General features: G+C 42.9%; 1 protein-coding gene across 3 annotated transcripts; it reads left to right on the forward strand.

Annotated features, from left to right (window-relative positions):
• The first annotated feature begins 785 nt into the window (after positions 1 to 785).
• On the forward strand, positions 786 to 20,846 carry slc38a10 (solute carrier family 38 member 10). 3 transcript variants are annotated; one of them, XM_047608148.1, is made up of 18 exons: positions 786 to 975; positions 1,166 to 1,430; positions 2,552 to 2,669; positions 2,952 to 2,997; positions 3,222 to 3,315; positions 3,573 to 3,716; positions 5,338 to 5,462; positions 9,908 to 10,010; positions 10,332 to 10,514; positions 12,727 to 12,838; positions 14,022 to 14,128; positions 14,226 to 14,388; positions 16,192 to 16,350; positions 16,429 to 16,890; positions 16,982 to 17,062; positions 17,601 to 17,621; positions 18,449 to 18,589; positions 18,691 to 20,846. In XM_047608148.1, the coding sequence occupies exons 2-18, from the start codon at positions 1,341 to 1,343 to the stop codon at positions 19,860 to 19,862; spliced, it is 3,321 nt and encodes a 1,106-aa protein (XP_047464104.1). In that variant the 5' UTR covers positions 786 to 975; positions 1,166 to 1,340; the 3' UTR covers positions 19,863 to 20,846. The 3 variants fall into 3 exon arrangements, with proteins under 3 accessions (XP_047464104.1, XP_047464105.1, XP_047464106.1); XM_047608149.1 differs by lacking the exon at positions 5,338 to 5,462 and adding an exon at positions 6,215 to 6,339; XM_047608150.1 differs by lacking the exon at positions 17,601 to 17,621.
• Positions 20,847 to 21,662: the final 816 nt, after the last annotated feature.

A 21,662-nucleotide genomic window follows, 5' to 3' on the forward strand; every position in this document is an offset into this window, starting at 1 on the left:
TTTGTTTTTTTATGGAGCTGCATAGCTGAAGTCCGGTCGGGTCTATTCATCCACTGCACCTACAACGTTCGCATGAACATCAGAACTTGACCACGGAGCAGTGGAAGAAGGTGCCTTATTATGATGAATCACGTATTTCACTTTTGCATCATATGGATAGCCAACATAGCATCAAGATGTAAGAACGCATCCTTCCCAACACCACAGGATGCGTTTGGTCTGCAAAAATGTGTTCATGTGGTGTGAGGAACATCCACGTAAACGTCAGGACCCAGGTGTCCAAGAGGAACATTACATTGTAATGACATCATCAATATTATTCATTTCACAGGCCAGTGCTTTTGACGCTGTGGCTGATCCGTGTATTATTTATTCTGGTGAATCTCAAGACAAATCATCATTAAGCTCTTTTTCTTGGTAAACTCTCCATTAGATGAATGTAAAGCAACAGCAAAGATCAATATTTCTTTCTAAATTGTGATGAAGCAGAAATATAAAGAAAATGAACCGATTACTTGCAACTTCAAAATAATTACCTCTTAAAAATGCCCTCTTTGGGGATTTAGCATGGGAGTAGTTTTATGCACATATACAAAAGGTTGGGAATTAGTATAAAAATAGAAATACTGTGGAAGAAAGTCGATAGGGAGTGGAAGAAGGGCTTCAAACTGTGGCGTTATGTCCGATGACACCAAAATGATGTGCACTGTGTGACCACTAGTAGGCGCTCAAATATTTCTACAGTAGAGAAACCAGCAGGCGGAGTTGTCTTCCCCTTCTTCCTCGGCTACAACCTCTACTTCCTGGATACGCGTTCCAAAAAACCAGCCAGGTTGGACTTGTTATTATCGTCCTAGACAGAGTTTCTAATAACCCGTTGCTCGTACAACTTTTGGACAATAAATGGGCGTTTAATGTCACGAAATTACCGATGATAACATAAACAGGACACAGAGGCGGAGGGCTCAGAGAAAGGTGAGCTTGTGAAACTATCAAAGGTTAATTAAGTTAGCAAAGGGCTAAACGCTAAAATTATTGACTATCTGTTGGCGAGTGACGTTATATTAAAATGTTCTGATTAATTGGTGGGTATTTAGTAAAAAGTAAAGCAGTAATAGTGTATTAAACGTTAACCTTAGTCGCCTCTCTTTGTGTTTCCTCCCAGAGCGCCACGTCATTGATCGGCGGAGCAGTCAGAGAAATACACTGGTGGACTAGTCCTCCGTGGACCAGAGATTAGACCTGTCCACTTGGCCGCTAGCTTTTAATGTGCTGCTGAGTGTCTCCGTGTTGTTTGACGGTTTCTTACCGAGGCAGGACTCGTCTCTCAAAGGTCCAAAATGACGGCGTCCAACTCGGGGATAATCATGAACGTGGTAAACAGCATCGTGGGAGTCAGCGTGCTCACCATGCCCTTCTGCTTCAAACAGGTGACCCACACGCAGGTGTCGCGCCAAAATCCCTCCGAGAAATGGGGCTTTTTTCTGAATGTATGCGGGCGACGTTTGCGGATCACTTGCTTAGTCGGAAACGGCAAAACACTAAGTCTGCAAAGAGATACTTCACTAAACATTTCACAAAATTTCCCCGTTCAAGGTTAAGCTAATTTTAACAGTGACACAACTCATTTTGTAATCATACAATATATTTTTATACACCAACAGACATGATATTATGAACAAGACTGATAGAGTGTGTAACGTTGTTCATCTTCTGACAATTCAGTCTTCTGCTGTTACTAAAAACAACTTAAGGAACAACTAAAAAAAAAACAACACATGAAAAACGGCACAAGTTGTTGACCTGGCCTCGAAATTCTTTATTCACTGGAACAAGCTTTGTGTTTATTGCTGTTTTGTATAAAGGGAAATTTGCTTAATGAATGGCTGTGTTACATAGCCAGTTAACTTCCTTATAAGACCAGTCAATGCATGGTTGAATCTTGCATACGCCATCTGTTGTGTGACTGCAGCAGCGGTCTGATTTCAATACATTATCCTATCGTGTTTTTTTTATTATTATTATTCCTGCAAATGTTTATTTTAGTTCCTCAGTGTTTGCCAAAGCTCTTCTGCAGTAGCCTTTGGCCTGCATATTTAAATTAGTTCAAAAGATAAAGAAGAGGAATTCCTGTAATTTTCGTCAGACAGCGTCGTGTCTCAGAGTCTTTCTGTGTTGTGTGTTAACAAAATCAGGGCTTGTGGTAAATGTGTAACGTTTAATTTCTTTTAAAAGATGACATCTTCACGACGTTAAAAGTAGTTAATACACTTCTGTCTAATATTTCAAGATAATGTAACCACAACAGAGATTCACCAAAATCACTAGAGGCTGTAAATAAACCTATCATTATGATATGATGACAAAGCATGTTTCTGTCAAGAGTCTGTATGTTCTGGACATCCCGTGCAATGTTATGCTGTTATTTACTTAATGTTTATAACTAAAAACTAAAAGTTGTCAAGAGAGGTTTGTTAAGGCGCTAGTTTGTACTCGCCAGACGGACACAACTGTGTGGACATGCTTGTTAACTCCATCTTTCCTCTCACAGTGTGGGATAGTGCTGGGAACTCTCCTGTTGTTCTTCTGTTCGTGGATGACACACAAGTCTTGCATGTTTCTGGTCCACACAGCCAGCAACACCAAACGCAGAACCTACGCTGGACTAGGTGAGTAAAAGTAGCAATAAGTGTGAATTAATATTACATTTGCTAAACTAACAGAAACAAAACTTGGGATTGTAAATGTATGAAATATTAATTTAAATTCTGCCTGTAGAACCCGACTGTGCCTTTAGACTGCTTTGTTGTTGGCCCCGTAGTGAAGGACCAGTTTGTTATAAGTGCTAGATAACCATAGTTATGCAAGTTTAATCAGACAAACTATTTCTAGGACATGGCCATCTGTTTTTCTTCACGTTATTCACACTAGTGTCACTCTTTCCTCTGTAGCCTTCCATGCATATGGGAAACCAGGAAAAACACTGGTGGAGACAAGGCAAGCTTTATTATTTATTTACACCTTATGCTGTGTTTTATGTGTGCATGGTGCCATTACAAAAACAAGTTTTATGGAACTAAGAAGAGCTTTACATTATCCACTGTGTATACTGAAAGCAAACACAGCAAATATGTTTGAGTTTAAAGCAAAAATAAAATGAATGCATGCTCAAAATCATGGAGTTGATGGATGTGTCTTGAACCTTTTCTCTGTCCCTGCAGTATGATCGGTTTGATGTTGGGCACCTGCATTGCCTTCTATGTTGTCATCGCTGATTTGGGCTCAAATTTCTTCGCACAGCTGTTGGGTTTACAGGTTTGAGATCATTGTTTGGGTTTTAAATCTCTGTCTGCACATTTCTTAACATGAATGTGATCTTGTTCTACTGTATGTTTTGTCTCCTCCACCGCTCTTGTCTACCTCAAATTACCTTCACTGTTACAGTATGCAGCCAAAGTAGTTAAAGCATGTAGCCTGTACTGTATTTGACAAGTATTGATTTAATTGACTTGGACTCAGTCAACAACAATGAAGTCTGAAAAGTGTTTTCTGTGTTTCTTTGTCTCTGAAAGGTGACGGGCAGTTTTCGTGTGGTGCTGCTGATTGCGGTGTCTCTGTTAGTTGTCCTCCCTCTGAGTCTGCAGAGGAACATGATGTCCTCCATCCAGTCTTTCTCAGCCATGGCTCTCATGTTCTACACCTTCTTCATGTTCACGGTGAGTGCACCGCCACACTGCTGCTACTATCTGCTTTTGGTTTCAGTTACAGAACTTGACACAAAAAGAAACAAATATTTATTATATTGGCTTTATGGCAAAATATGCAGCTCTCCATCATTAGTAAGAGTTTAGAAAGGATTGCCATCATACCATATTGAGTATTACACTTTTTCTGTTCAATTACTGCATACGTACATTAAATCAGACATACTCATTTATAGCTTCTATTAACCTTACCTGGTGTTTTAACATCTGATTTTCAGGATATTGTTTGGACACCTGTTATTCTGTTGTACTCTGTGTTTATTCCTCCCTATTTGCTCCACTGTACAGAACTACGTCTTCCTCACCAGCACAATCTTGTATCGTCTTGCTCCTCTCTTGTTAAAGAGCAAATCCACACTAAATTCTATCAGACAGAAAACTGTTGCTGCATTTCTCTTTATAGACCGAATCAAAGGTTCTCCCCTGGGAAGACACTTCTTGGAAATGGCCACTAGAGACATTATAAGTACTATAAGAGGGAAGTAAATGGAGCTCGGATGGTCAGTTCCACTAAAGGGAAGTGTCTTCCTGTATTTGCTCACTCATTGTGTGGCAGATCTATTTATGTCGGTTGCAGTTTATTTATGTGCCACTCTATTGAATTTCTGTTTTTGCTTAACATTTCAGTAGTATTTATTTATTTATTTGTAAAAAGGTGGACTTTATGGTCTTTTCTCAAGTCTCTGGACTTTATTGTCTGTTCTCTCTGAATTTACCTGAAGCTCCTTCAGGAAATTAAAAAGAGTCGCATACATTTACTGCTATATAGTTCTGCCCTCATTGTTCTTGACAAACTTCCGGCCACATCATAATCAGTGCAAGGGATATGTTGATAAAAATTGTTATCTTATAAATATACATGGTTTCCTGCAATGAATGCTGTTTTACCTTTTACTTTGCTGGTAGGATTCTATACTAGTGCAAAGAGAAGTGCACCTGTTGCATGTAAACGGTCTAATGAAGTAGAAATCAGTACAACGTGGAGCACATTCTCAGCTAAATTGAAATGCTTGCAATCAATACCTGACAAAATGCTCACATTAACAAATTATGCAACAGGATGTTGACTTCTCTGCTGTTGGCATTTAAGATGAAACAGCACTAGACTCAGAGCTCCCTCACAGCTGATGGTTAAAGTCTAGATAGTGGTCAGATTCAGCACACGTTTTAATGTGCCGTACTCCAAAACGTTTGCACCCAGAGACAGTCCAGCAGCAGTTTTCTGCCTCGTGTGATTTAGCTCATTTACTCTTCGACTTCAATGTGCTGTTTACGGTCTCTCTGTGTAATGTGACTTTTAGTCCTGTAGCATGCAGATAACCTGGAACAGTGGTGTGGTGTGTGTCCGGCTCTAGATCCAGACCCGGCCCAGTCCAGACCCCTAACCCTCTAACAGTGATGTATCTCCTTTCCTCCCTGTTTTCATCCTACTCTTAATTGTCCCCCCTCTCTCTTTCTCTCTTCATTGTACTGCTTTCTGTCTTTTCCTCTCCTTTATTACCTCCCTCTCTTCCTCCTCACCTTTTGTTTGCTCCCCACTTTCCCGCTGCTGTTTCTGCTTCTGGTGCTGTAGATAGTGTTGTCGTCCCTGCGCTACGGCATAATCTCGGGCTCCTGGGTGGAGCGGGTTCAACTGTGGCGCCTCAAGGGCGTCATTCAGTGCCTGCCCATTATCGCCACAACCTTCTGCTGTCACCCGTAAGTAAACCATGGCAACCACCCCCCAAAATAACACCACTGTAAGGGCAGTGGGAGGGGTAGAGAGTGAAGTAAGCCCAACAGTTCCTTTGCAACTTGACGCTCTTTAACCCCCCCCCCCCGAACTTACCTGAACCTTCTGCCCACTCGTTTCACTCATCCCCATTTTTCACCTTTAGTTCTGGTTTGGTCTGAGCCGTTTGCGCTCTGTGACTGTGTGTGTGTGTCTCTGGTGGCAGTAGCAAAAAGGCTGAGGAGTAAAACGTAGTGACGTGAAAGTTCCGTCTTGGCCGCGCCCCACTCAGGATGAGCCGCCTGGGTGTGGGTGTGGCTGGCGGGAGGTCGTCTGCCGTCTTTTGGGATTTTACCAGGTAATGAAAGGAGGAGGACGTAGGAAACGCACGCTGGTGAAAAACCTGTGAGGTAGTTTTTACCTTTTCGCGTACCCCTCATTTTTTTGGTAAAATTTATGATTTCACTTTTATTCATGTTGTATCACCTTCATTACTCAGCTTTTTCAGCTATGACAGGTTTTTTGTTCAGTGCGGGGTCTCCTGTCATGTCTCTTTGTTGTTTTCCCTTTCTTCATTTTCTCTGGTTTTCTCCCCTCATTCATTACTGTCATTATCTGTCTGTGAGCCGTCAGCATGGGTGCAGCCCCCCCCTCCCCTCTTCTCCTCTGTACTCCCCCCTCCACTTGTCTTCATTTGGTTTGGGCTGTAACCCCCCCCCTCCCGCCTCCTTCCCCTCAGATGGTGCTGTCCTCGTTCAAACACGGGCTGCTCAGCGGCGGGTGGCTAGGGCAGGTCTATGTGGTGCGCTGGGAGGGTGTGTTTCGCTGTCTCCCCATCTGTGGGATGGCCTTCGCCTGTCAGTCGTAAGTACTCCTCACGCCCCTCCACCCGCACAGGATCATGTAATCAAAGTAATGTCAAACAAGACTATAAAGAATTGTTAAGTTGAAAGCTCATTGATTTAGAAAAGGGGGAAATCTGCCAGTACTCCACAAAATATGTGATGGGTAAATCCTGTAAGGTGGGCTCTTTCACTCGGCAACACAGCAAATTAAATCTTTCTTCCTTGTTGCATGATGAAACTGAGCAAATGTCACAATTAGTGCATGTTTGCTTACAGCAATCTTTTATCTGCAGTGGAGGGTTCGGAGTGAATTTGTAATACGAAGGGAAACACAGATTTGTGGTGGAGACGGGATGGTTGATGAGGCTTCTCCTATTGCAAAAAGGAAGCGACGTATTGGTGCTTCGTGCAGTTGGCTCATCCGCTTCTGCTCCGCCGCCTGTAGCATTAACATGACAATTCAAATGGTGTTTCGCCCGCACTTCTCCTCTTGCTTCTTCTGACGCAACGAGAGTTAAATGCAGTTCGGCAATTAAACACAGACAGCTGTTTGTGTGTCAAAAAAACGTTTCCATTATGGACGCAACAACTAAAGTAGGGACTTACTGCAAAAGAAATAATACAAACATGATGTGGGCAATTTGTTAAAGTGGCACTCTCAAAGATGTCTGTTTTGTTCTCATAGGCGGTACATATGGCAAACAGTGGCAACTGCGTTTGTGTGTGCGACCTCAGTACGCAGAGATCCAAATGATGTTGCTTGTGTCACATTGTCAGGCAGTTAAATGTTAGCTCTGCCCACCCTCTCTGGCAGAAAGATGGCTACTGTGTGATGAAACATGTGTCACTAACCGTGTGGGACATGTGGGAATGTCTACACAGACACCCAGCTTTAAATATTGTAAGACTCTCATTGCAATCATTTAATGCGTGGGTGATAGGCTCACACTGTGTTACCTAATTAGGGCAAAGTGACAAAAGAGATTTTAAATTGAAATCTATATGATTGCCACTTTAAATGACATAAAGATGTAATGGGTAGTTTTCACTGGCTTATCATTAACTTTCCCTGTATGCAGAAATCAAACCACGATCTTTCCACTAATCACAACTTCTCTGAGCGGCTTCGTTCATTTATTCCTCCGTTTTCATCCATCTGCATGCTCTGTCACTGCCTCTGTTGTCCTGTCCTCTCTGCTTCACCGCTCGCTCCGGGTTTGCAGTCAGCTGAACTGAACGGGTTGGTGGACGAAGATTATCTTTCATCTGAGTGCACGCACTTGGGACGTGTTCTGGTGAGGTCATTAGGGGCCAGATGTTTGGGTGGTGGCAGTGTATGGCTTTGTTTGCGTGAGACAGGGTGAGGTAAGTGATAGGAGTGGGTGACGGTAGCCTTGAGACCGAAGCACGACTTTAATTAATGTAATCGCGCACAGCCAACATAACATTATGGTATGGCGGGCGTGTTCATTAGCGACTGAGGTGTGCATATGATCCAGCCTGAAGAAAGCATGTGCTATATGTGTTTATGTATGTGTGTTTTGTGCGTCGGTTCCCACTAGTAGTGCTGAGTGATATTTGGCAGGGTGGTTTCTTGGCCTGTGGTCAGGCTGAGCGAGGCAAGCGCTCCGTTAGGCGGCAGGCAGCTTAAGCCAAACCACTAATCAACACATTGGACTGCCGCCATCTTACAGACACACTGATGTATTCACAGGCTGATTAAACAGCTCTCAGCACATTGGATTTTTATTACATTCATGAAATGTGTTTACTTTCAGTTAAAACATTACTTAACATCGCCATTATGATGGGATGGGAGCTGGCCCCGTTGTTTTTTGGCTGAACGTTTGAATAGCGAGCAGCAGTTAGCTCATAATGGAGAGACATAAGAAAAAAAAAAACGTGTGCGCAGAAAAGTCCCTCTGTGATGCTACTGTCGGTAATTCTACGTTAACGGCGCTATCTGCCAGTACATGCGCGCACTTCCTCACATTCACTTTGGAGACTCGCTCCGTCATTTTACCTCTGATTAGGACTCTGAGTCAGGACGGGCCATTCAAATTTTTACCTCCGCACTTTGAATATACCGTTTCAGTTAACCTTGGCCATAAGATTTACAGGTAGGCAGATTAAACAAGCGTCGAGGAATAGCATCGTGGGACGGCGCTCGCTAATAAAACCGGAGTGTGTGAAAGAGAGACAGGCAAAGCGAGAACAAGAGGCAGAGAAAGTTATGGCCTCCGTCTCTGTCTCTCCTTTCTACTCCACGGTTCTTCCTTTCACATGTATGAGAGGAAGAGGGAGAAAGGAGGCGAGCGAGAAAAAAAAAGGGTCTGCCAAGAAAGTTTATAATGCTCTAAAACCTGTCAGGCACTCGCTGTTATATATAAAGCCTGTAAATTCACTGGTTAATGTGCCGGCGGTTCACTCCACACTCCCACCCTGTCTTACGGCGCAGAACAGGAAATGATGGAGGGAAACAAACACCTGGGTTAACAGACAGACTTTCTCGGGTTCAGCCTCAGCCAGCCTTGACTACTGTCGCCCATTCTGCGTCACACACATGTTGGCAAACACTTTCAACATACACCGCCTCCCACTGCCATTCTCTTCCTCTCATCTAATGCCACTTTGCCCCAAATTCAAACATATTTATTCTACATGATGAACTTGTTGCATTCATGTGCTTGTACTGTTAGACTCACAACTTGAATTGTAATGCTCTTTACATGCATCAAAACAGTTTGTAAACATTTTGGGGGCCCATTTTTGTAGTTCGTAGTCAGCTGCATAATTAATAAACTGACTAAGTAAATCACTAAATTATTTAAATAATGTGTTCTGTATTTAATAGTAATGTAATTGAGATAAAACAAAAATTAAAACTCAACAAATTCACTAAATGAAAAGGATTGATATAATATTGTAATATTAATGTTCCACACTGGGATGATACCTCAGAAGAAATTAAATCAACAAATCACAGCTTTATTATTTTTATTATTTATTTAATTCTATTTTTAATTTATTTATTTTACTTTCAAGAGCAGCTTTGCCAAAGTTGACAAAAAAACTAGTAAATTGGAATGAATTGCAATCACTGAAAAAATGCTACAGCTCAGAAGATGCCACACATCTTAATATGAAATGTTTATCGCGATGGCATTAGAGGCGTTAAAAACTTTAATGGAATAAACAAAGAAAAAGAAACGAATGCTGACAAGGACACGAGGAAAGAGATGCATCATTTGATTACTGAGCAGCACAAATGGGCCCCCATATGGCTGCTCATTAAAGAACTCTACAGAGCAGTTCCCACCACCAAATTTGAAATAAGTGGCTACGAAGACTGTCACATTGTCATCTGTTTAGCCAGAAAAAACTATTTGATTTATGGAACATATGTGGGACTACATTTCTTGACCTCCCTGCCAGTCTTGGGATGGTTAAGTGCCACTTCCCCTAGGGGAATATGTGTGTGTGTGAGATAACTCAGACAGCACATGAATACATACAACAGCGGTAGCAGTGTGGTCCTGTGTCATCCGACACGCAGAGTGTTTTTTTGGGCTGCTTGTCTCTCGCAGGCAGGTGCTGCCGACGTACGACAGCCTGGACGAGCCGTCAGTCAAACGCATGAGCACCATCTTCACCTCGGCCCTCAACGTAGTCACCATCTTCTACATCACTGTGAGTGGGACCGCACTTCCACACACACACACACACACACACACCAGCCCCGTCACCACCATTCTCATCATTTGCCCCCTGTCACTTCTGCCACATTCAAACCTTTTGATGTTACACAGTAGTCGGCAGTTTTCAGTGTCCATGTTTTTCTGTATTTGCACCGAACATAAAATCATTCTTTGGCATATGACATTAAGACTTTTCATTCATCGGTGACATATGCATGTGCAGTTTCTTTTCCAAAAAAACAACAACTCAAGTTGTCTTCCTTATAATCCTCCCAACACTGTCTTCATTTCTCTCTACCTCCAACCGAATCAGGTGGGGTTTTTTGGCTACGTCAGCTTCACAGAGAACATCGCGGGCAACGTGCTGATGAACTTCCCATCCAACCTGGTGACAGAAATGATCCGTGTGGGCTTTATGATGAGCGTGGCTGTCGGATTTCCCATGATGATCCTGCCATGCCGACAGGCTATCAACACCATGCTTTTTGAGCAGCAGGTGAGCTCGGTCACTCCTCACACACTTAATGTGCACAGTCTGTGGACGGTTCACACGTTCTGTACGTCACAATTGTTGGAAATTGTTACTTTATCTTATATTTCTCTGTTTGAATCATGTGAACGGTAAAGAGATTTGATACAAACTGGATACAGATGTTCATAGCACCTTCGGTTAGTAGTTGCCTGAATTTAACTTTCAACAAGCGTTTTCCCTTTTTATTTGTGTTCACTTTACTGCTTTTCAGTTTGACAGTTAAAAAAAAAAACAGAAATGATTTAAACGATGTAAACAGATGTAAACAGAGACATTTGAAAAAGCTTACTGTGGACAAGAATCAATGTGGCTACAACAGAAAAATGCATAAACACAAGAGCTGTGTGTCATCAAGACGTAGCGTCTGTGTCTGAAAAGAGAAGCCAGAACTGCTGCATTCTTTGTAATGACCAGCAGGGATGAGGGTACAAAAAAAAAAAATCGATTCAATCGATTAAAGTTTGCAGTATGGATTCATAGGGCGTGAGATAGATTTTTCCCCATGAAGTTAACCCCAATAGTCTTGTGCGTGATGCAGCTGTGGCGCGTTCACGTCCGCTTGACATTCAAGCGCACAAGCGCTGCAAGATGGTTAACGCAGGCGAAACTCCGCTCAGCGAGCCGTCCCAACAAAAGTCTGACGTTTCGAACCATTTCGGATTTAAAACAACAAAGGACAAAAAGCCGGATGAAATCAAAGTGGTTTACGTGATCTGCGGAGCGGAGGTCAGTTATTGTAGAAATGTTACAAACCTCAGAAAAGACTTGACAACGCTTAACGTTAGCTTCCGACAAGCTTTCCGGGGCAAAACAAAACAAACTGAGGGAATCGCTAACATTACCAGCCAATTGTCCGCGGGCCATGAAGATAACAGAGGCCATCGCAACTTTTGTCTGCAAAGATTTACGCCCGTAGTGGAAAACGAAGGCTTAAAGCGGCTCGTTCATGTGCTCGATCCGCACCACGTTATGGTGCCATGTAAACATTTGTCTGAAACAGTTATCCCCATGGATGTACACGTGTGTGAAAGACGACGCATTCCTAACGAAATGCAGTCAGCAGAGAGATTTGGCGTAACTTGTGACATCAGTGTCAACTCAGTCGTACCTGACAGTGACTTCTCATTACATCGACAACGAGTGGTGCCTTATGTCTCATGTGCTACAGACCACCGAGGTTCTCACGACCCTCAACGCTAGTTATATATCTATTATGTTGACGGGGGCCATACAGGATAACTTTGTGTCCCAGGGACCGGTATTGCGTCGGAGATGGTGTTTTCCACTGCAAAAAGGAGCTGCCTAATCCCGGATCATGTCAATGAGCTCAATTTCCTGCACAAGAAGCTATCTCACATTTACCAATTGAGAACAAAGTCACCACAACAGGTCTTGACTTAAGAGTGTTTGAGTTTACTTTCAGTTTTGTTACCATTGTTATTATTATCTTTGCACATTAAGAAACAATGCCTTAATGAAATTTGCAGTGATGGAGTGTTGTAGTTCAAGAAAACTTTCTCTTGCAATTCAGTTATAATTTCAATTGCACCTTTGAGACTTGAGACAGTTTTGTTTACAGTTGAAGTTTAAACCGTCCAATTTACAAGTTTGCACTTAAAACCTGTTGTTTATGGTGAGAAGAAAAAATAAAGTACATTTGTATTTTGTAACAAAGTTGAGCCATTTTCATGATGTAAGAACAGATTGAATCGAATCGCATCGTATCGAATCGAATCATGATTAATCGATTCAGGACCTTATGAATCGAAATCGAATCAGTTTAGGAAATTGGCCATGATGCCCAGCCCTAAATGTTTGCAAAAAAAAAAAAGTTGAAGGCCAAGCATTTTGTATGCATGACTTTACAAGTTGCAACCACAACTTCACAAGTTCCATGTGAAGGCAGCTTTAATCAGAGTTAACCTACATTCTCTTTGCACCTTTCTAAAGCTAGCTAGGTAATATTAACTGTTAAATTAGAATCTGCTATGCTATGCTATGCTATGCTCTACCCCAGCTCCACCTTCCCATCCATATATGGCTTCAAAAAAACCAAGGTGCTGGTGGTCATAGTGCCAGAGTTAGAGCATCAAAGTGTTAGTCCACAAACCAGTCAGTGGTGTCACTTTGAATATTTTCCCTTTTCTCTTATGCCTCTCTGTATCCGTTCTTACAGCAGAAGGATGGAACATTTGCTGCTGGCGGGTACATGCCACCTCTGCGCTTCAAGATGATCACCCTCTGCATTGTGTTCGGCACCATGCTGGGAGGCATTCTCATCCCCAACGGTACATCCTGCGTGTGTGTGTGTCTCTGGTTGTGAACAATTGGGCATGGATGCAGTTCTGTGTGTGTGTGTGTGGTTGTAGCTTGCTGGAGGTCTTTAAGGTGCATGTGTTGCTTTATGTGGGCGGAGTAGCCGGGGAGCTTTACGACGTGTGTGAATGTGACTTTACGAGTCAGTGACTGTCACACTCTAGCACAGTCCTTAAATCAGGGCCCTAACTTTTATCTCCTTTTAGATGGGCAGACAGGAAGATAGGGCTATTATTTTCCCAGACCCTCTTTCTCACACACTCGCACTCGCACAAACACCACACAAGTTCATGTACACACCAATATTGGCTCGGTGGTTCTTTAAGATGGTCTGCCCCAGTCACAAACGGCTCCAAAATGGTGGCGATCTAAAGGTTAGCATTAGTTTATGTTTTATTCTGCCTTTTATATGGCTGCTGTTTGTTAAACATTTGATTGGGTGAACACACACACACTCTCACACAGCAGGTTTGGATGGCTCTTTGTGTATCTAATCAGACTAATAGACTGAGGAGAAGGGAGGTAAGGACCCTGGGGAGAATGGACACTAAATCTGAGGGAAACAATATGTTGTCCGTCCTCTGGATGAACGATGGGTTTCCGGGCGCGACGCCCAGCCGGCCTGTCCACAGAGGCATGGGTGGGGCCAAGGCTCGCTGCTGCCAGGAGCAGCGTGCCATGGATTGGGCCTGCATGGGACTAGACACAACTCGGTTATGAATGGGAGAGGCAGGTATGAATGTAGCTAGCGATAAGGAGCTTAGATCCGGCGAGGGTTCTTTCTTTTTTTTTCTTTTTTTTATTTAGCAGAAGGGATATGGAACGGTGCACTCAGACGCAGACTCGTCAGCTCTGGCATTGACGGTGCCATGTTTTCCCACAGTTTATTTCTTCATCCAGTCCATCTTACATTAGTTTGCATCGTGCTAGATCACAGGCTCCATTGCTTTTATTATTAAATCAGTCTCACGGCCGAACAGTTATCCTTAGGTAATTATTAGTACTGTGTATCTATTACTTTAACTTACTATTTTATCTATTTATCTATTAGTGTTTAGTAAATATATCAGAAATGTATTCATTACTAATGTCCTAACAGGAACTGAAATGAGCTTCAATGATCTTAACATTATCCTTGTGTCTTTCTCTCTGTAGTGGAAACCATCCTTGGTCTAACCGGAGCCACCATGGGGAGCCTCATCTGCTTCATATGTCCTGCTCTCATCTACAGGAAGATTCAGAAGAATGGCCTCATCGCTCAGGTTGCATAGTCTGAATTTATTCTTTCCTTTCATGGGGTGATAATATTTGTAGTCCGTGTTTCTGACTTGTTGTGCTCGTCTTCTTTCTTTCCTGCAGCTGGTGCTTTGTGTTGGCCTGGGCATCCTGTTGATCAGCACCTTTACCACCCTCTCAATTTCAGCCAGGAGCCCCACCAGCAAGGTCCAAGCTCCTCCTCCCCCTGCCCCTGCCCCTGACAGCAAGAACAACCTGCCGCCACAAAACCTTCCTGAACTGCACGGTAAAGATCATGACTTTCTCTAATGGCTGGCATCACTTACCCACTTGATGGACTGTAAATGAAAGTGGTTTACTAATGAGCCATGGAAACATTTACCTCAATGGGCCGGAGCCAGCGTTGTCTGTAGCGTCTGAGATTGGACAGCAGTGCTGCATGTAATTATTTCATGTACTGTAAAAGGCTCCGGTGGTATGTGAGACATGTTTATTTCTTCTATTATTTTCAAAGTCATGGGCTGCTGTGGCACGCACGTAAAGACAATGTGAACCAGTAGCAAAGGGCCAGTGAGAGTAAAACAAAAGCACAGAGCTGCACCAGAAGAAAGGGTTTCTTTTATCTCTCTGAGAAGAAAAGATGAAGACAGACAGGGTGACTGATAGACAGACAGGCAGGGTGAGTAGATAACCTCTTGATAATATCTGAAAGCAGTGCTGAGTGCTTGACATTGATGAAGCGCGATTGATGCCCTTCAAACTCCAGCAATTTCTCTCCACCCCTCTACCCCTGTTCATTTCTCCTGCCACCCCTTCCCCACAAAATTCATTGTCTGCACCCCCTTCGCCCCCATATCTCCTGTGGCTGCCATAAAATGCCTGCAAGCTGTGGCTGCATGAAGGAGAGGGGCTGAGAAACCATACAAATGGAGATGAAACTCTGGAAACCTTTTGACGTAACATTTTCAGGTTTGGGTTGAAACGAGCAGGTGTGGAGGGAGTCCTGACAGCTACTCTTTCTCCCCTTACGCTGCCTGTTTCTCCTGTTACACCGTCTTGTGTTAGCCTGTTCACAGACATCAAGCAACTCTTGTTTCCATCTTTCCTTCCTTCTTGTTAGTGTTTTTTCCCCCTCCTATCTTTACACTAAATGAAACTTTAAAAGGGCCCAATTCCACACCAGTTTCCTGTTTGTCAGTTTAAATTATGCTTCATCTCTCTTTCTTCTATCTGCTGTCTCCCTAGTTTATTATACATATCTATTGTATCGATGTTGCCATTTTCGGTATTTGCTGCCACCTAGTGGATGAGCTTTTCAGGGATCAGTTGCACGGCGCACATAAGATTATTTATTTTGATGCCAACTGTTTATGTGTCAGATAAGCATCACTGTGCATGAAAAGAAAGAGTAAATATCAGGGCTAGTGATAGATCCAGTTAAATTCAATAAAGTGATAACACTTTTCTCATAAAAAAAAAAAAAAAAACAGCACGAAGAAACAAAAAGTCCACCAGCAACTGAACAGTACTAAACAAGAGTAGGTGTATACTGGGATTTACAGTCTATTAGATGTTCTCTAAGAAGTGATACATTTGGTTTCTATTTATTAGAAGGAATACATTGTAATATTTTTCCCTATAGCTGTTATCTCATAAAAAAATCAAGAACAAATTAACAGTTTTCAAATATGAGAAGACTGTGTGTAATTCATCATGAAAAGCAATTTAACTCACCCCATACACAAAGAAAAGTGCTATTCATGGATGAATATAGTATCTGTCTAATTTAATTTAATTCGTGATACACTATCTTGAGACAGTAGCTGTTTGCACAATGTTATACGGCGCCACATATGATGTAGGTGTTTATTTGCACACAGAGCGTGGAATTAAGATTTAATCATAAGTGGTCACTCAAGATGCGCATGTAGACACACTCAGCTTGTGTCTTTCCCTCACCGGAAGCACGGTTTAGCAAAAGGGTTTTTTGGACTGTGATGGATATCTGAACATAGATTGTCATAGTGAAGAGCCTTGTACCTGGTAGAAGTAGTCGGTGTTCTAACAGGACTGTGTTTTTTTGCTACAGACCAACCTGCAAACAAGAAGCCAGTGGAGATAGAAAAGCCTGACCATCCTGGGTTACAACCTGTTGAGAGGGAACAGGGGGAGCCTCCCCAGATTAAAGGGCCGGTGGAACCTGAGAGGAAGAAAGTGGAGGAGGTGCAGTTGGATCGTCCTGATGCCGGTAAGGAAACTAAACCAAATACTGAATGTTATCTGGATCTTGAACTGTGTAGAACTAGTTCTGTCTGTTTTTCCACAGGTGTCGTGGTACCAGAGGGAGAGGCCCATCGCCACGAACCACCCATCCCTCATGACGAGGTCAGGGTAGACTTAAGAAAAAACAATGCAGAGCTGGAGGAGGACAAGAAGCAACCTGTTCCTCCGGCTGGAGGCGTCGACGAAGTGCCCAAAAGAAATGAGGAGCAAGGTTTAGGGAACGCTCTGAAGGTAGATGACCAAAAAGATGACAAGGTTGACAAGAAACCCCCAGACGCTGCTGGGAAAGAGGAAGTGGACTTGGGCGGAGGCGAGGTCTTGTCCAACGAACTTCTGGAGAATCCTGTTGCAGAAGCAGACAGAAAGGAGGATGCTCCACTAAAGGAGGTGGAGAATCTCAATCCCGTTAAAGAGCCTGTAGCAGAGAATGCAGGTGCGGGGGCCAATCAGGCTGCAGTACCACAGGTTGATAAAGTGGCCAAAGCTCCAGACGCTGCAGGAAAACGTGAGTATTTGAAGCTTTGTAAGGCAGTTACTCTAGGAAAGCGGGAAAGTGTAGCAATGGCGTTTGATATTTGATAATCTTTCTGCTCCAGTTCCTGAAGGAGATCATCAGCCCGCAGTAGACGAGGCTGTAGCAGCAGGCAACAAAGACACAGGAGACGAGAAGATGGACGGTAAGTGTCAAGATCTGACACTTGTGATGCAAAAAATTCTGATTAAAGTCAAACTGCAGGCCTTTTCTGGATTTGGTATTTTTAATATCTGAATTGATTGTATGTGCATCTTGTTGAAACCCGTTGTAGTCCATGAAATACAGTTGTCCTTTTTGCCCCCTAGTACTTTAGAGTTTGATACAGTTTGATAGTGATTGTTGGGAGGATTTTCTTCTAATTGTCTGATTCAGACTGACTCGTGGTCTGATGCATGCTGTTGTGGCCATTTCCTCTCCTTCCCTTCATCTCACGTATTTTTACGTACATTTTATCAAATGTAATCTCACCGTGCTCCATGTATATCGCTCTCCTTTTGATGGTGTAAAGCACAAGAAAGTTGTCTTCCTTTTACTTCTTGACTTGGCCTGATACTCTCAGCTGTCTTTATTTGGCTTTTGTTGACTTTCTTGTTCTGTTGTTTTCTTTTGTCCTCTCTCCTTCTCCACCTTTATCCCTTTTCTCTCTCTCTCTCTCTCTCTCTGCTGGACTCCTGTCACAGTGATAAAAAAGCTGGTTGCAGGTATGAATTCGCTCTTGCCTTTTCTTCTCTTCATCTTGATCTGTCACTCGAATTCTCCAACATTCACACAGTGGGCCATCTTTTTAAATTCATAATTCCTCTTATGAGCAAACAGTATATTACTAAATAATGTGCCAGTGTAGAAATCTCCTTACCCCTTTGCCCCCTAACATAGTGTGTGTGTTTCCACATCTGCCCATTACTGCTCATTACGGTACAATGATAAACTCTAGAGATGTACACTGACTTGCCAAAACATTAGGTACACTAGTGAAACCAAATGCATTCTAATTTAACAGTCATGCAGTAAATCTTTAACTGTCTTCGTGATTGGTGAAAAAACTAAGTTTATGTTAAAATGGCATCAGAAAGATGATTGTATGATCATTTCGGAGGATGTAGTTTGCGGTGCTGTGAAACTGGTTTTAATTAAACACTAAAATTGTTTCTGTTATTTAGCCTAGAATAAAATGGGTTTGTCAAAATAACAGAAATGTGCACTGGTACAACAAAATACAATTCACCATACTACAAACCACAGCCTCCAGAATGAAAAGCTAAATCAACAGCTGTTATTTCAAACTAATCCCAAAGGCCACAACCTTCATGAAGCTACGATCCAGTGCGGGACTATTACAGTAGAATACATTTGTTTTCACTAGTGTACCTAATGAAATGGCAAGTGAGTGCATGTCCTGTTATTAGTGGGATATTGTCTATTTCCTGTCTTCCCTCTCACCTAGAGACTGGCCATACATCAGCGTCTTAGTTTAGTCCTCTGAGCAGCTTGTTACTTAATTTAATTCAACATTTTTGTCTCCATGTAGAGGGACAGCTTGACCACGCGGTGCTGCTGCAGGTGATCAAGGAGCAACAAAAGCAACAGAAGAGGCTTCTTGACCAGCAGGAGAAGCTGCTGGCTGTCATAGAGGAACAACACAAGGAGATCCACCAGAAACAACCTGCTGGTGAGTAGATATATGTACTTTTACACATCACTTCAGACTGTGTCCACATATTGCACAGCTATTTAATTTGAAATGTTACAACCTTTTTTTATAATGTAAAGGCGCTGCTGTGGAAGGTGAGGCAGAGAAGAGCATCCAAGGGCAGCCAGAGGTGATGGAAGGTGGAGCGGCGAAGCCCAAAGAGACCGGGCAGACGTCTGAGTTGAAGCAGTCCAAAGAGATAGGCGGCGCTGGAGTGCCACCGGCTGGAGGAGATGACATTCACGTCGTGGTTCAGAACCAAGCTCAGGCTGGGGATAAGGCTGCTGAGGCCGGTGCTGCTAAAGTAGTTGTTCCAGCAGCTTACAAGGAGGATAGCAACGTTGTACCTGCAGAAGAATCCCACAAGGACAGTGAGCTGGGGGCGAGGGGAGTACCACTGGGAAAGAAGAAAACTGATGACCATGAGGCTGCACTGCAGAACAATCAGGTAGCTCAACTGACAGATGAAGAAAATAGTCTGGAGAAAGAAAAAGAGAGATTGGAAAGGCTAGAAAAAGAAATTCAGGCTAAACTGGAGAAAGAACAACTTGAGAGCAACATTAGGGAGCAGGAGTTAGAAAAAGAAAGACTGGAGAAGGAAAGGATAGAGAAAGAAGTGCAGGCGAGGGTGGAAAAAGAACGACTGGAAAGGGAGAGAAGAGAAAAGCTGATCAGAGAGCAGGAGCTGGAGAAAGAGAGGGCGATAAAACAGAAAGCTGCTCAAGAGAAGGCTCAGAAAGACGCAGTCCAGCAGGAGCTACAGAAAGTAGGCAACGAAATACTTGAGAGAGGGAAAAAAGAGAAGGAGGCAGAGGAGGCCCGGGAGAGCCAGGCACAGCTGGAGCGAGTCATAGAAGCTAAAAAAGCTGCACAGGGGGGCGAGAGAGAAGATGGTGAAGCTTTGAAGAAAGGAGGACGAGACCTCAAAGAAGAGGCTCCCGCTCAGGAAGACCCCAGAGAAGGTGCGCAAGGTGGGGCCGTCAAAGCCGAGGCTCGCCCCCAGGGCTCCCATGAGAAGGCCAGGGACCAGGGAGAGACGGATCTGAGGCGGAGGCGTAGGGCACTGGGACCCAAAGACGCAGGAGGACCCCTGGAGGACACCGAGATGTCCAGGGGGGTTGCAGGGCTGGAGCCCCTGCTGGAACTGGGAGGCTCCAACCTGCACGCGGCCCTGGAGGAGCAGCTGCTGGCCGGGGCGATGGTGCACTCGAGGCAAATTAAACAAGCCTCAGAGGATGATGGTGCAAAATAACACATTCCTGTTTAACAGTCGGACACGTACTGTACACATACAGAAACTCCTCTAATACTGTGGATCATGAACCATGTTACCGTTGCCTTACGTTCTCACTTGCCTTCAGAAATGTTAAGGACAATAACATTCTCTCTTTCTTGATGCTGTGTAAGCCATTGCCTTTACAAAGAGAAACGATATATGTAAATATTAACTTATTTTTGCCTTTAGAGAGAACTATGAAGAGGTCATTGTTGAACTGTATATACATCTATGCAAATACCTTTCTATGGAGAGTTTTGTCAGGGCAAATCTTTAATGTTTGTATCAAAGTCACTTTAATTGCTTTTCTATTTGTAGAGTTTGTAGAGTCCATCTCTGTCGTAGCTGTTTGTACTCTGTCTTCTCTTTCTTGAAAGCTTCACGTGCGTCTGTTACTTTGAGATGTAAATACTGTAAATCTGTTTTAATTGTCGTTTGTGTATGGAATTTATTAGAAACCACGTGTACCAAATATTGAATGTAATGTGGGTTCAGATTTTAAGTTTAGGCGGTCAGTGTTAGTATTAAATTTTCAAATGAAAGTTGAGGTAAATATATCGATATATATTCTGTAGCCTTACTCTGTGATCAACTGTGGACAGTGTAGCAGCTTCATCCAGAACATCTCGGATCAGTGGATCAGGTTAATAATCATTCCATGTTTAGTATCTGTTCCTCGTTGACGTGTCAGTGCCTTCCGGTCCATATGCTGCCGAAGTGCTGTTATATTAAAACAAAACCTGTGGTTTTCCTCCACTGAACCTCTCCCGAAGGTGAAGATGTTTAAAAGAAAACATGGTGATAATAACACCGGAAGGAAATCCCTCCATCAGTTAGCACAGCAACACGTAGGACCTTAACTTTGCTTTGTACAAGAGGCTATTTTTTGGGGGATATTTTTCTATGTGCACGGTATTTCTGTCCATTTTTGCTGATAATAATAAAAGATCGCTACCACAACCAAGACTGTTGGTCTCTGTTAGAACTGATGATATCAACAATATTTTATTCAGGTCTTTATATTCAAGAATGTAGGGACTGTAAAACAACATGCAGATGACAAACATTTAAAAGTGAAAACAGATCTTGTCCTGCTGAGCTGAACAACTGAGGTTGGTCCACTGACTTTGCCACTCCAACACATAGTTTCTGATCATTTGAGTCTTTTCTTGGCCTGTAAAACAAATACATCATTATAAGGCAATGATTTATGGGAAATTGCAGTGTTGCAGCAGCATATAGTGTGTGCAAGGACTGCACACAGGATTAGCAAATGTAAACACTGAATAAATTCAAAAATGGCAAATTAAATACAACAGTAATTCCACATGTGACTGGTGTTGCCACTCACCGCATTTGTAAAGCAGGTCTTTAGTGCCTCGAACTCCTTGGCACACAGGTCCTTCCTCAGCTCCTGTCTGCTAGTCGTCGTAGCTGTTACACAGCGTCCATACACTGCTGCCTGGATCACACACGTACACAGAGTGTAAACTTGCTTCATCTGCAGAGGTTTCCCTGTTGTGTCTTGATTTTTATGTAACTTACCAGAATAAATGTTTTTTTTTTGTTTTTTTTTCCCCATGAGCCAGTTTATAATAGTAGGATCTTAGAGAGGAAACTTCACCCATTAAACTACCACTTCTCTGTTATTCTACTGTGATTTTTGTTGATTTTAGTTTTAGTACAGCCTTCCTTACTACACTTCACCCAGCAATTTGTTATGTTGCGTACCTATATATTTGTATAGTAGTGTCCTAGTTGTCTGAATTATGTTTA

This window comes from Mugil cephalus, chromosome 16 (assembly GCF_022458985.1).
Source record: "Mugil cephalus isolate CIBA_MC_2020 chromosome 16, CIBA_Mcephalus_1.1, whole genome shotgun sequence".
NCBI classification, from domain to species: domain Eukaryota; kingdom Metazoa; phylum Chordata; class Actinopteri; order Mugiliformes; family Mugilidae; genus Mugil; species Mugil cephalus.